At 48.5% G+C, this 15028-nt stretch overlaps 1 protein-coding gene across 1 annotated transcript in view; it reads left to right on the top strand.

Moving 5' to 3' along the window:
* ttn.1 (titin, tandem duplicate 1) overlaps positions 1–15028 on the top strand; it is a 147736-nt gene that overhangs the window by 68648 nt on the left and 64060 nt on the right. Inside the window, exons 94-130 of the mRNA XM_086091313.1 lie at positions 80–231; positions 383–530; positions 1608–1785; positions 1873–1994; positions 2114–2401; positions 2583–2879; positions 2966–3152; positions 3237–3352; positions 3431–3730; positions 4640–4939; positions 5046–5151; positions 5273–5469; positions 5536–5844; positions 5929–6207; positions 6702–7001; positions 7072–7374; positions 7500–7696; positions 7777–7960; positions 8116–8418; positions 9065–9364; positions 9670–9788; positions 9922–10099; positions 10188–10472; positions 10619–10912; positions 10998–11297; positions 11391–11569; positions 11707–11836; positions 11916–12106; positions 12204–12633; positions 12775–13080; positions 13160–13341; positions 13442–13571; positions 13669–13820; positions 13983–14130; positions 14204–14369; positions 14447–14598; positions 14694–14990. Coding sequence (XP_085947439.1) covers positions 80–231; positions 383–530; positions 1608–1785; positions 1873–1994; positions 2114–2401; positions 2583–2879; positions 2966–3152; positions 3237–3352; positions 3431–3730; positions 4640–4939; positions 5046–5151; positions 5273–5469; positions 5536–5844; positions 5929–6207; positions 6702–7001; positions 7072–7374; positions 7500–7696; positions 7777–7960; positions 8116–8418; positions 9065–9364; positions 9670–9788; positions 9922–10099; positions 10188–10472; positions 10619–10912; positions 10998–11297; positions 11391–11569; positions 11707–11836; positions 11916–12106; positions 12204–12633; positions 12775–13080; positions 13160–13341; positions 13442–13571; positions 13669–13820; positions 13983–14130; positions 14204–14369; positions 14447–14598; positions 14694–14990 — 8205 coding nt within the window. The remainder of the gene's footprint in view (positions 1–79; positions 232–382; positions 531–1607; positions 1786–1872; positions 1995–2113; positions 2402–2582; positions 2880–2965; positions 3153–3236; positions 3353–3430; positions 3731–4639; positions 4940–5045; positions 5152–5272; positions 5470–5535; positions 5845–5928; positions 6208–6701; positions 7002–7071; positions 7375–7499; positions 7697–7776; positions 7961–8115; positions 8419–9064; positions 9365–9669; positions 9789–9921; positions 10100–10187; positions 10473–10618; positions 10913–10997; positions 11298–11390; positions 11570–11706; positions 11837–11915; positions 12107–12203; positions 12634–12774; positions 13081–13159; positions 13342–13441; positions 13572–13668; positions 13821–13982; positions 14131–14203; positions 14370–14446; positions 14599–14693; positions 14991–15028) is intronic.

Below are 15028 nucleotides of genomic sequence, written 5' to 3'. Positions count from 1 at the left end.
AGAAAGCCAACGTGCAGAGTACTGCGGTCAATTTTTTTATTTCATAAGGTCCGCTTATATTTCTTCATTAATTACCCAGCATGCCCCAGTGCTCCGAAAGACTTCAAGGTGGCCGAGGTGACCAGACACCATGTCCACCTGATGTGGGAGGCTCCTGAGCACGACGGAGGAAGTCCTGTCACACACTATCAGATCGAGAAGAGAGAAGTGTCTCGAAAGACCTGGGCTAAGGTACACAAGTGTTTGTCTTGTTCTTCTCACATCACAGGGAGTACGGTACATCCGGCTCCTCTCTATTTGCGAAATACACAATGGTCCAATGAGTGCACAGTATATGCCCAGCCAGCTTTTTCTTTCTGTTGTCATTGGTGTCGAATGGCAGGTGGCTACGGGAGTCCTCGACCTCGAGCATACGGTGACAGATGTCATTGAAGGGAAGGAATATCTGTTCAGTGTTGCTGCTTGCAATAAATGTGGAGCGGGAGAGCCGGCCTACATCGACGAGCCAGTCAACGTCTCTTCTCCTGCCAGTGAGTGATGATCCCATGTAATGCCGTTCACCTATGAAAAGGCATATTCTCCCGTGTGCTTAAGTCAGAAAAGGCGCACTTTTTGGCTGTGCAGATTATCCCAAGTGTGTCACTTGGGCACCTTCATCAAATGTGCGCACTCTTGAAATGGGGTTGTTTCCTGACAAGTCTGGCGGTATGTGTATTCTCCCAGAGACTTAAGTATCTTGTGCCTTCCGTGCCTTCCGCGCTTCGGAGTCTGTACTGAGGATTTTGAGTCATTTCACAGGCGCTGACGTTGAGTGATGATTGGTGCTCACTGACGGCTCAACGGCTGTATGTGAGTCCCGCCAACATGACAGTGACGGCCGCACATCCACGTTATATTATATTGGTGGGGGGGGAAAGGATCAGTGCCAGCAACAAACATGGCGCCTAACGCTGGAAAGTTTGGTGGCATTTTACAAGAAAACAACAGGGCAACACTTACAAATTGGATCTTTGGTCGAAGGGAGGAAAGACGACCGCTATGCAAAAGCATTTGCACACACAGCATGCGAGCGATGACTGTCGCGTTTGTCAACGCTTCGGAGTGCTCAACCCAGCAGCAGTGGCCGCCAGCAAAGCAGGCATATACTCTTGTCTCAACACTCCAGCTAATAAACTACGTGAGCGCCAGTTTGCCCTTTTGTAGAATGTGCCGTTACTAGCTGTTAATGTTAAAGCCCCCCGTATCTCACAAAATGGCACGGCCTTACGATTCACACTGACTGCGGTAAGGATCGGAGCCTTTATACTTCCGGATCCACTACACAAGTCCATTTCATATTTCATATTTCAAGTCTGACATATTTTTCAAATGGATTTCTGCGGAATTCAATTCTCAGGAAAAGTTCATGATGCGGAAATGAGGGAAACTCTCTTGACCGAATCACGACTCTTTGGCGGTTGGCAGGTTACGTATGGTGTGTATGTGTTTGAAGACGGGAGAATCGCCGTACCTTGAAAGTGCGCATGAGAAAGTGACTTGCGCGCGAACAGGAGAATATGCCGAAGAAGCGATGAGGTTGATGATGAGTTTGTACAACCTTTCTTCAGCTGTACCCGATCCTCCCGAGAATCTTAAGTGGCGAGACAAGAGCAGCAAGGGCATCTTCCTGTCCTGGGAGCCCCCAAAGTATGACGGTGGCACCCAGATCAAAGGTTATGTGGTGGATAAGTGTCAACGTGGAACTGACAAGTGGGAACCCTGCTCTGATCCTGTTCAAGAGCTGAAGTAGGTCTTGACAACCTTCCTGGGCTTATTTCTGATGTGTGTTTGTGTTCTGAGTTGCCCTGTCTAATCTGATCTTTGCACTACCAGGTTCCAGGTGACTAGTCTGATTGAGGGACAGTGGTATGCCTACAGAGTCCGAGCTGTCAACAAATTAGGAGCTAGTCGGCCTTGCAGGGCTACTGACGAGATCCAGGCTGTTGATGCTAAAGGTGGGCCTGAGTGGACTTGTGGTGAAGCCTAGATTTAATATCCAAGAGTCGGATGGTTTCAGATCATGTGAAATCAGCTTGAATATTTTTGTTGTTGACTTTCTTCAACTACTCAACAGAACCTCCAGAGATTCAGCTGGACGTGAAGTTGTTAGCTGGTATCACTGCCAGAGCCGGCAGCAAAATTGAACTCCCTGCCGATATCAAAGGAAAGCCAGATCCCCGCGTCAAGTGGACCAAGGCTGACCTGGTCCTGCGGCCTGATGAGCGTGTTGTCATTGACACACAGCCGGGACACTCCAAGTTGTCTGTTGCCAACACAACCAGAGGCGACAGCGCCACCTACATAATTGAAGCCGTCAACACCTGCGGACGAGCGACTGCTACCGTCGATGTCAACATCCTCGGTATGTGTCACTCATGTTGTTGTTGCTGTTAGCTCGGCCATGCCAAGCAACTCTCTTCAGATTTGCTTGGATGTTCGTAACTGGACGCATTCCAAAAAATACATACAAGTATTCTCATTTTAGAAATGCGTGTTCCTGAAATTAAGACTTGACCTCAGTTTGCCTGGTCTGTCCTACTCAGACAAACCCGGCCCCCCCGCTGCCTTTGACATCTCTGAAATCACCAACGAGTCTTGTCTCTTGGCCTGGAACCCGCCAAGGGATGACGGTGGCTCACCTGTTACCAACTACATAGTGGAGAGTCGCAAGACTGATAAAGAGGAGTGGACCAAGCTGTCTGCCACAGTTAAATACACCACTTTCAAGGCCTGCAAGCTCACCGCATTCATGGAGTACGTCTTCAGGATCAGTGCTGAAAACCAGTATGGTGTCGGAGAACCTGCCGAGCACAGGCCGATTATTGCAAAGTATTCATTTGGTGAGACTGAAATTTTGACCTTCCGTCCTCTTTTAATGGCTTTCTTCGCAAAATCCAATACCACCTTCCTCTGTGTGTCTTTTTAGATCCGCCAGGCCCTCCATCCAGAGTCACTCCCTTGGACATTTCCAAGGATGCCGTGACTCTCAACTGGCTTGAGCCAGACGAGGATGGTGGCAGTCCAATTACCGGCTATTGGGTCGAGAAGTTTGATCCCGACAGCGATAAATGGATCAGATGCAACAAGCTGCCAATCAAGGACACCAACTTCAGGTTAACTAGCATTTCATTTCAATCGCTTGCCGACAGACTTTTTTTTTCTTTTCTTTTTTTAATCTTTGAGATATTTGACAACAGGGTGAAAGGACTCCCTACGAAGAAGAAGTACCAGTTCAGGGTCCTGGCTGAAAATCTGGCTGGCCCTGGAAAACCAAGCACAGAAACAGATCCAGTCTTGATCAAAGACCCCATTGGTATGCTATAGTGCAAAAAGCTATGCAGAGTCCAAAGAGCCATCCAAATGATTTACAAATCAATACTGTCTTCCTCAGATCCTCCATGGGCTCCTGGCAGACCTGTGATCTGTGATATTGGCAAGACCTCTGCCGCACTGGCGTGGACAAGGCCCGAGCATGATGGCGGAGCTAAGATTGAAGGCTACGTCATGGAGTTGCAGAAAAGCGGAAGCGATGAGTGGATTCGCATTGCAGAGGACATTGCCCAGACTGAACACCAGCTCCAGGGCCTGATGGAGAAGCAGGAGTATGCCTTCCGGGTCAAGGCTGTTAACAAAGCCGGCGAGAGCGAACCCAGCGAGCCGTCTGACTTTGTGGTCTGCAAGGAGAGACTCTGTAAGTGGCGGATACAAGTTGAAAGTAACAGTCACATACAAAACCATATTGAGTCCTAAAAATGTTGGGATCTCTACTTATGCAGTTCCAAGGTTGTTTACTCATATAGATTGAACAAGGTCGTTCCCTTCTTGCTTCCATTGGATGTGGCCACAAAAGTTGAATGGAGGCAACAAGACTCTTCTTGATCATTGAAGACGTTTTGCCTTGAATCCAAAAGGCTCCTTCCTTCCGTTTTCAGTTTTAGGTGTGGAGTTCTCCTAATGGTGTCCGAAGTGAGTGTGTCTCCTGAGTGTGGTCAAACGATGGATGTTTTTTTGCTGTTGGTAGGTGTGGATGCTGAAGGAGGAGATTCTCCTTCCTGCTGCTAGAATGCATTATTAGTGGCCACTTTTTCCATAGATCACAAAGATCATCTTTTGGGGAGATTGTTTGAAGCAGTGAGTGGTGCCATAATCGTCCTTCTCCGTTTAGAGAGGACCACCGTAGTTTGACATTTGTGGCTTCTTTCACATCTGGTTCTAACCGACGGTCCTCTTGCTCCAGATTTTGGACACTATTGTCCCTTCAAATGAAGTACTGTTTCTGGACCAGAGGAGGCTGTGCTCCTATTTTGTGCCGTGCATTTGTGTAGGGGTTGCTTTCTCTGCTTGCATTGCTTTCCTCACTACACTGTGCTGCATAAACAACATTGATGAGTTTTCTTTTGGGGATTTTGTCCTTGGGATGAACCAGCTTTATTATCTCAGCTGAAAGATTATCTGTGTTTAACTTTTGGCAGTCTCGGATACTTGGACCGAGCTGCCTCTGTTTGAGGATTTCAAACCAAACCAACCATATGAAGTATAATCCTGTAAAAAGCCCGGTGTCGTAGTTGAAAGCAAACTTCTCCCTGTTGTCATGTAACAGACCCCCCATCTGCGCCTCAGTGGCTGGATGTGGCCAACATCACCAAGATCAACGCAGATCTCAAATGGCAGGCGCCCAGCAGCGACGGAGGCTCACCCATCACCAACTATGTGGTGGAGAAGAGAGACGTGCGGCGGAAGGCTTGGCAGACTATCGACACCACCGTCAAGGAGCTCAAATACACGGTGACACCGCTCAATGAAGGCTCGCTGTATGTGTTCCGCGTAGCTGCTGAAAACAAAGCAGGCCTGGGCGAATTCTGCGAGCTGCAGGATGCTGTGCTTGCCAAAGACACTTTCAGTAAGCTCCGACTTTGCTCGTGCTTGACCCAATTTGTTTCCGTATTCAGCACGTCCAAATATGTGCCTTATAATCACACGCTAATGTCAGCGGGATTTCTCTGCAGCTACTCCCGGGCCTCCTTACGCTCTGACTGTAGTGGAGGTCACCAAGAGACATGTGGAGCTGAAATGGGAAGCTCCAAAAAGCCACGGTGGAAGACCCATCACCAGGTAAGATTCTAGACCCGCCATTTGAAGTGATGTCCATTATGCGAGGCTTGTTGGATTAAAAAAAAGTCAAGGTCAATCTTGTGGTCTTGTCTTGGTGTTCATATTGCTTGTGACCTGGCAGGTATGTGATTGAGAAGAAGGACAAACTGGGGACTCGTTGGTTGAAGTGCTGCAAGACTCCAGACAATCAAACTCAGTTCAAGGTGACCGATGTGGACGAGGGCTCAGAGGTGCAGTTCCAAGTGCGGGCAGAAAATGAGGCAGGGGTTGGAGAGCCCAGTGAACCTACTGAGATCCTTACCATTGAAGATCCTACCAGTAAGTCACATTTGTGCTCCACAGTCCAGCATCAGAATCGACATGGTGGTCGGTCTTTGTCTTCAGGTGCACCATCTCCTCCCTTGGAGGTAACTGTCCCGGATAGCAGCAGGGAGCACATCAATGTGTCGTGGAAGCCGCCTGTCAAGGACGGCGGCTCCCCAATTATCGGCTACCACGTGGAGGTGGCTGAGGCTCGTCCGGAACTGAAGTGGCTCAGGGTCAACAACAGACCAATCAAAGACCTTAAGTTTAAAATTGAGGATGGAATCAAACCAGAGAAGAAGTACGTCATCAGGGTTCGTGCTGTTAATGCCATCGGCGTAGGCGATCCCTCCGAGATCTCTGACAAGGTCTTTACCAAAGATCCGGACTGTAAGTATGAGGAGAATGTGCTGTAAAATGTACTGCAACTTTGTATACTCAAACTGCTAATACGACTGGTCAACTGATCTCAAGGTGCCCCAAGCATGGAGTTGGACACCGAGGATGTGGTGGTGGTGGAGGGAGAGAAGCTGCACCTGAACGTTCCCTACAAGGGCATCCCGATTCCGCAGATGGCGTGGCAGAAGGACAAGGTGGAATGCAAGAAAGACGAGCGGCTCTCCATGACTGTGGAGATGAACAGTTCTCACCTCGAACTGCTCAGATGCACACGTTCTGACGCAGGCGTCTATGCCGTCACCCTCACAAACAGCCTGGGGACCGCCAGTGGAAACATTAATGTCAAAGTCATTGGTATGTTGCCGTCACCTTTTGACCAAATAATCATTACATTTTATTTTGGATGTCTTTAATGGTGCTCGAGGTCACGCCACAGGGTTAAAAGAACAATTGAACATGAAGAAAGAAAGGAAGCAAAAAAAGTAGTATAAAACAGAAGAACCAGTCTGACCCAACCATTTACAATCAATATGCCCCTTAAGAGTTGTGTTTTGAGTAACAACTTGAATGTGGTCTGAATTTCTAATGTGAGGTGGGTGAGTCTTTCAAAGGAGGGGGGAAGGCTGAGTGAGTGGCTGAAGGCTCTCAACACCTTCGGGCGGGCGGGGGAAGGATAGAAGAAGTGGAATATGGTTGTGTTCATGTGAAGGACGTTGAGATAGTGAGGGCTCAGCAAATTCATGGCTTTCAAAGAGAGAAGCAATTGAGTGGCGCTATCGTTTGTGGAGAGGGATGGACTTGATCACACTTGAGGAAATTCATGCCTGCCTCTTCATAATCTCTCGCAGGGCTTCCTAGTCAGTGCAAAGACATCAGCTCCAGCGATGTCACCAAGAACTCCTGTAAGATCAGCTGGGAAGCACCTGAGGACGACGGCGGGACACCGGTTCTTAGTTATACGCTGGAACGCCGCGAAGCCTCCAAGAAGACCTACATGCCTGTCATGTCGGGAGAGAATGTTCTAAGCCGCGCGGTCAAAGACTTGTATGTTAACTGCGAGTACTACTTCCGGGTCAAGGCCGTCAACAAGGTAGGCGCTGGAGCATACCTGGAGTTGCGAAACCCTGTCATCACAGAGGAGCTCAAACGTAAGTTATCATGCAGGAGGTCCACTTGGCCAATGTGCAAAGTCGAATTAAAGAGTCATCCACTTTACAGAGAAACCAGATGCACCAATCCAAGTGGAAGGCCAAGAGCCAACATCCAAATCCATCACCATCACTTGGAAAGCTCCCGATTACGACGGTGGCTGCCCCATCCAAGGCTACATTGTGGAGAAAATGGAGAAGGACGGCGACAGCTACGAGAGGGTTACCCCGAGCTTGGTCCCGGGTTTCTCCCATGTGGTGACTGGTCTGAAGGAGGACACGGAATATCAATTCAGGGTCCGAGCCGAGAACGCCGCCGGAATCAGTGAACCGTCTAGAAGCACACAACCCATCCGGGCCGCCGACCCCATCGGTATGTTTTGCAAACAATTCCACTCGACTTGATGCACGTGTCAAATGTTTGTGATGGGATTCCCACGTTATGTGACATCTAAATGTTTCGTACTTGAATTTGAGATTCCTTTGTATTTTTTTCAGAAAAACCTTCAGTCACCCTGCATGCCTATGTGCAGTCTGGTTTGTGCGTTAAGAAGGGCCAAGAGATTCGCATCGATGCGAACATCTCGGGCTCGCCTTACCCGAAGGTCACCTGGATGAGGAACAATGAAGACGTCACCAAAGAGCCAGTCAAGAAGGTTGTGACACTGGTTAAGAGGAAGAAGACCAAGGCCAAGGTTGGTTTGGTGACAGCAGTAAAGTGCGTTTCAAGTGCTGTCTGTGGTTTATCCGGGCTTGGTATGATTCTTTCTTCCAGGTTTTTGAAGACAAGGAAGAGTTTGTGACACCACTGCGCGAGCGCCTCGGTTTGGACCAGACAAAGAAGGGTCACTCGGCTTTGATGATCCGAGAGGCGGTCAGAGCGGACCACGGCAACTTCACCATCCAGGTTGAGAACATTCACGGTGTTGCCAGTGCCTCTTGTGTCGTCAACGTCCTCGGTAAGTTTACCTTCGAGTAAGTGCGCTAAATGGCGTCTCAAAAGTGGAAGAAAACAATAAATAAATAACAATAAAAGACTCCGCTTTGAGCGTTAAACCAAGCTGAACTGAAACTATTTAGTGAGCCCTGATGATCGTAATCTTTTGTGCGACAGACAAACCCGGTCCGCCCGTCAACTTCACTTTTGATGACATCAGGAACACCTCAGTGGTGTGCAACTGGGAGCCTCCTGAGGATGACGGTGGCAGTGACATCCTCAACTACATGCTGGAGAAAAAAGATAACAAGAATGATGACATTGGCTGGATCACCATTACTTCCACCTTGAAGGGTGCCAGCTTCCCTGTCACCAAGCTGATCGAAGGGAAGGAGTACATCTTCAAAGTTAGCGCAGAGAACAAATTTGGATGTGGACCACCTTTGATCTCTGAACCGCTAGTTGCCAAAAACCCGTTTGGTGAGTGAATGATAATCCAAGGTTTTGATATCTTGTCTTCTTTTATGGTACATTTCATCGATGTTCATTTGACTGAAGACAAGTCATCGGAATCTCAAATCTTTGAATATTTACAATGAGGGACGTGCATCTCTTCAATGAAAGACAATTTGATGCGTATTTCGATACATGGGGAGCAATATGATTCAAGGGTGCTTTGATTTCAAAGTGGGAGCGTATGATGTTGTCAGTTTCTTGTTCTTACATGGGTATGAAAGAACTGGCAGTCCTGTAAATGGGGCATTTCCTTCCAAGATGCCTCTTTCTCCAAAACAAAAATAATTTCATACATATCTCGATATATTTTCAAGTGAAACGATTTGATGCGGTGGCATTCGATGCACTCGCATTTTTTCGATCAAAGCCGATCTTCTGATTAAAATATTTTTTTGTTACACTCCTATTGATTTATATTGAATGAATAAAGACAAACAACCTTATTATTGAACCGTAGTGAAGTGTAAAGATGTGCCTGTGAAAAGACTTGAGAACTGTAGTGATATGTTCTGATCTCTTTGTACGGGTCACAACCTGAGCTGCAGCGTTGACAATGTGATGCGGCTGTTTAAGAGAGCCCGGTCTAACTTTGCCACTCATTTGACATCAGATCCTCCTGATGCACCCAACACCCCGAGAGTTCACGAAGTCACTGCAAGCTCCGCCCACATTTCTTGGCACGAGCCAAAGGACAATGGCAGTCCCATTCTGGGCTACTGGATTGAGAGGAAAGAAGTGAACAGCAAACACTGGACTCGTGTCAATCGTGTTCTATTCAACTCTCTGGAAGTGAAAGCTAGCGGCCTGATGGAGGGACTCACCTACATCTTCAGGGTGTGTGCCGAGAACCTGGCAGGGCCTGGACCTTTCAGTGAGCCCACGGACCGCACAGTTGCCAAGGACGCCATCCGTAAGTCACTCAGCCGTGGAAGTTAGCAGTCACCCGCAACTAACCCTATATACGTAGCCCTGTTACGGATTATTGACGTTTCTTTACTTGTGAATGCAAATATTAGTGTCGTACCACAAAACATTGTTTCACGGGGAGTGATACTTACTAGATAATGATTTTGTGTTTGATGCCAGCAGCACAACATTGAATGAAGCCCTTATTAGCATTACAACCACTTTCAAGACATCTAGTAAATGTAAATCTTGTATTCATGCATGGTAACCACATGTCTGTATTGGTCACAATCCCCACTGCTACTTCAGTACCTCCTGGCCCTCCAACACCATGGATCGTAGACACCGGGAAAGACTCAGTCATCGTGGCGTGGAAGCCGCCTTTGTACAATGGAGGAGGGGACATCCTGGGTTACCACGTTGAGAAGGTTAGGATCGTGATGTTGCATTTTTTTTCATGTGGCTGCTAAACGAATCCCTACAATGACCGGAAAGTATTCTGGGTGATCCCTGACACAGGAGCCATTCGGAGCTAAATCTCTCTTCCCGTAATGATATCAGGTGGTGGCCGGAGAGAAGAACTGGACCCGCAGCACGGAGTTCAGGTGCAAGGAGCTGACCTACACAGTCACAGGTCTGACTGAAGGAACTGATTACTACATTAGAGTCATCGCCGTCAACGATGCGGGCCCCGGAGCCCCCGGAGTCACAGACCCTGTCACTGTCAAGGAGCCTCAAGGTACAAGCACAAGTCAGAGTTTATGCATGTTGCTGGGAAATCTCTCGTCATCTTTAAAATACACTTTCTTATTTTCTGTGGCCTTCAGAACCTCCCGCTGTTGACTTTGACGTGTCTGTGAAGAATGGCGTCATGATCAAGGCCGGCGAGTCACTGAAGCTTCCCGCTGTGGTGACTGGCCGCCCGCAGCCTGAGGTCAAGTGGGCCAAAGATGATGCGGAAATTGACAAGGAGAGAATGATAGTGGAGACTGATGGCAAGAACTGCAGTCTCTTCATCAAGAATGCAGTAAGGGCGGATCATGGCAAGTACAAGATTTCAGGTACCAACAGCAGTGGGACTACGGCTGCCGAAACCAAAGTTGACGTCATGGGTCAGTGACATTCATTTGACGAGTCATTTTTTTTAGAATGAAGCTTGTGCTGTTTTTTGTTTTGTTTTGATCAGATACTTTCCAGACTACTGGATGTGTCCTCTCGATTTACGTATATTGTTGGGGGGGATTTTGTTTTCGTGCAGATGTCCCGGGGCCTGTCGTGGACTTGAAGACTGTGACAGTCACCAAGAAGAACATCACCCTCACCTGGTCCGATCCCCTGGACAACGGTGGCAGTGACATCATTGGCTACGAGGTCCAGAGAAAGGATGCCAAGATGAAGCTCTTCCGCCAGCCCATTGAGGTGGCGTCCTGCAAGTGCGACGTCCAGGGACTGCTGACGGGCGAAGAATACGATTTTAGGGTCATTGCCAGAAATAAGTATGGAGATGGAGCTCCAGCAGACCTTGGACCCATTCTAGCTGAAGATCCCAAAGGTGCTGCCACAATTTCCACAAACGACATGACTTGCCACAGTTGGACAGTTATGACTGAAACTCTTCCTGCGGTCTTTCCCTACAGGTACACCATCTGCTCCCGAGAAGCTGCATTACATTGACAGAAGCAAGAACACCATCACCCTGGCCTGGCAGCCACCACGCAATGACGGTGGTAGCCCCATCATTGGCTATTACATAGAGAAGATGAGATCTGACGGCAACGAGTTTGAGGTGGCCAACCGCAAGATCTTTACCAAGTGCCATGGTATCGTTGAGAACTTGACAGAGAACCAGGAGTACGAGTTCCGAGTCAAAGCCGTGAATGAGGTTGGGGATGGTGCTCCATCCAAGCCCATAACAGCCAAGGTTCAGGATGATGAAAGTACGTGACATAAAGCAATTGTCAAATGTTTTGACAAGTGAAACAAAAACAACCGCTGCAATGAATGAAACGTGTCACCCTTTGATTTCACAGTTGCACCAGTTATTACAATTCTCAAGTACTTCAAGAGTAACGCCATCATTGTAAAAAAAGGCGGCGCCGTCGACATCCCAGCTGAGGTGAAGGGACTTCCTCTTCCCACAATCAAGTGGATGAAGGACGATGAGTTGATAGACAAATGTGACAAGAGCATGACGGTGGAAACCGAGGAGGTGAGAGTGCATTCTTTCTATGTGAGCAGCACTTTTAGCGCTTCTCTGCGTACACCTTCTTGATTGGCATTTCATATTCCCTAATGAAGGGGAATATCCTGACACTGGATGTTGTTTGCTAACTCTTCAATTACCAGGTGAATCGCACGACACTGAGGACAACCATTTCCATGCCTGAAACCATCAGGCAGGACAAAGGCAATTATAAACTTGTAGCCGAAAACAGTTACGGCAAAGCTCAGCACATCATCCGCGTAGAGATCCTTGGTACGAACACATTCGGAGGCAGGAGGGACTGCTTGATGCAGAATGTCACTTGCCTGACATGATGTCCTCTTCTTCGCAGACCGCCCTCTTCCCCCGAGGAACATTGTGGTCTCTGACATCAAGGCGGACTCCTGCTATCTGACCTGGGATGCCCCGGAAGACAACGGAGGCAGTGAGATCACCAACTATGTAATCGAGCACAGGGATGCCAGCAAGAAGAAATCCGACTTTGAGGCACTGACCTCCAACCTCATTGATCGTCGCTATGGGGTGAATACAATTGCATGCTCGCTGACCTGACGGAATACGAGGTGAAGAAATGTGACCTATTGTTCATACGCTTATTGTCTGGCATTTGTCCACTCAGGTCTACAAACTGAATTTGAATGGTAGCTACCAATTCAGAATCAGGGCGGTGAACAAATACGGTGTCAGTGACGGCTGTGACTCGGAGAAGGTAGATCTCAAGGATCCATTTGGACTTCCTGGACCTCCACGAAACCCCAAGATCATCGCTGCCACATCAAACACAATGACTCTGACCTGGGATCCTCCGCTAGACAACGGCGGCTCCACCATACAAGGCTACTGGCTAGAGAAGAGGGAACGTGGAGCTGTGTACTGGGGGCGTGTTAACCGGTGCCCGGTTACTAAACCAGCCGTGAAGGCTCTGCAGTACACTGTTCTCAAGCTCATCGAAGGAACAGAATACCAGTTCAGGGTGGCGGCGAGCAACGCTGCCGGGGTCGGGCCACCCAGCGAGTCGTCAGAGTGCCGCTTTGCTGTGGATCCATGCAGTGAGTCTTGACCTTTCTCTGAAGCTGGAAAACGGTTTCATGTTGTGATTTAGAAAAGTGCTGCAAGTTTAGGTCGGTTTCGGCAGCCCTGAAGTTGAATTGATTGCACACAATTAAATTTTGATCTTTTCTGGCGCTCAGGCCCTCCTACTGCACCTGGATCTCCTGGGGTCAAAGACAAGACCAAGAACAGTGTCACACTCACCTGGAGTCCCCCAGACAGGGACGGCGGCAGCCCCGTCAAGGGTTACATCATTGAGGTCCATGAGGAAGGGTCCCCTGATTGGAGAAGGGTGAATCCTGGCGACAAACTCCACCCATCTACTGAGATGACCATCCCCGACCTGAAAGAGGGCAAGAAGTACAAGTTCAGGATCTACGCTGCGAATGCTGCAGGCAATTCTGAACCTGCCAGGACTGCAGACATCCTTGTTCAGGACATCCTGGGTAAGAATTGTGTGCCTTTTTTTTCTTTTTTTTTTACCACACAAAGATGTTTAACTCCTCCACTGTGTCTGTCCTCCAGTTGAGCCGACAGTGTCTCTGGATGTGAGTGTTCACGACCTGCTGAACTGCAGGGCTGGAAACACCATCAGGATTCCCGCCACCATCAGTGGGTGTCCAGTGCCTAAAGTATCCTGGACCTTTGACGGAACAGCCGAGACTGAAAAGAAAAATGAACTTCATATACTTCCTATCGACTCAGAGGTAAAATGATAATGACAACGACCGGAGTAGGCTTTCTTGAACACAAGCACATCAACGCAAGAGGCATTGCTAGACTGTTTGTGAAAAATCCTCACTGTAGATTCACTCCACCGACACAACCTCCGTGGTCATCATTCCCGAGAGCAAAATGAACCACGCTGGCCGCTACATCATCAATGCAGAGAGCCCAGCCGGACACAAAGTAGTCAAAGTGCGAGTCAACGTCCTCGGTGCGTAACATAAGTCCCTCAACCCATACTGCCTTTTCAATATCAAAAGCAACTTTGTTAAAACGCCACAAAATGTCATTTTTCAATGGGGCCACAGATCTTCCAGGACCACCTCGAGACCCGAAGGTGAGCGATGTCACCAGAGGTACTTGCCGACTCACCTGGAAAGCTCCAGAGAATGATGGAGGAGACAGGGTGAAGAGCTACTTCATTGAAAAGAAGACTGTGGTGCGAAAAGCCTGGACAAAGGTGAAGCACATCTTAGCTGTCATGTATTCTGTTAACTAATGATGGCCATGCGGACTCTAACCGGGTGCTTGATAACCCAAAACAAATTAGATCCAAAAAACATGAAGGACGCAACACAAAGTGAGTGACTCAACTTTCTCTACCCTGATCTCATTCACTCAGGTGAATTCATCATGTGCCGCGCAGTCTCTAGTGGTCCCGGACCTGATCGAAGGCCAGGAATACCTGTTCCGCATCCGTGCCGAGAATCGGTTTGGTTTTGGGCCCTACGTGACGACCACTGAGGGAATCACAGCCAGAGATCCTATCCGTACGTCAGTGTTATGTTTAAGGCTGCGCTATATTTTTGGGACTTGCAACTCAGTTGTTTCCTGTGCTTTCAGATCCTCCAGATCCTCCAACCCGGCTTAAGATCGAGAGTGTGAGGAAGGGCACAGTCACCATCACGTGGAAGGCTCCCAAAAACGATGGTGGATCACCTGTCACTCACTATAGTGTTGACCTACTCTGCTGGGATGCCAGCGGCACCCAAAAAGAGTCCTGGAGGAGGTATATCTTAAAGCCCAATACAGCTGTTTGTTGGATATGGAGTCGGCCCAAATTTAAAGTTTGACTACTGGCTGCAGGTGTAACAGAAGAGACATTGATATCACAAGCTTTAAGGTGGAGGACCTGACAGAGGGTGATGAGTACGAGTTCAGAGTGGTTGCTTACAACCAGGCGGGACCCAGCCGACCATCTTCTACTGCTGGGCCCATTCTCATTCAAGACCAGACCTGTAAGAACAACAAGAACATGTGGAAAAATTCATTTTCATGAAGTGACATTGACATTTGGCTGTTCCTATTCTGTGACATTGCACCGCACCTCCAGGCACTCCAACCATTGAGCTGAAAGAGTTCATGGAGGCTGAGCAAGGCAGTGACATCAGTATTGTGGCCAGGATACGTGGCTGCCCATTCCCTACGCTCACTTGGTACAAGGCCCCACCCCACAAATCCGACAATAAGGCGGAGGTCTGCTACGACGAGCATATCAACAAGATGGTGTCTGACGACAGCTGCACGCTATTGATACAGCAGGGCAAGCGTCCCGACACTGGCCTTTACACGCTTGTGGCTTCCAACAGCCTTGGCAAAGCGTCCAAGGAGATGAGGCTCAACGTGCTTGGTAAGCTCAAAGGCAGCACCTTCAGTCTGCTTGTGATT

The sequence above is a fragment of the Leptonotus elevatus genome, chromosome 12 (assembly GCF_054856555.1).
Source record: "Leptonotus elevatus isolate MCC_2025b chromosome 12, RoL_Lele_1.0, whole genome shotgun sequence".
Taxonomy (NCBI): Eukaryota; Metazoa; Chordata; class Actinopteri; order Syngnathiformes; family Syngnathidae; genus Leptonotus; species Leptonotus elevatus.
This window is presented reverse-complemented; position numbering and strand designations above follow the sequence as displayed.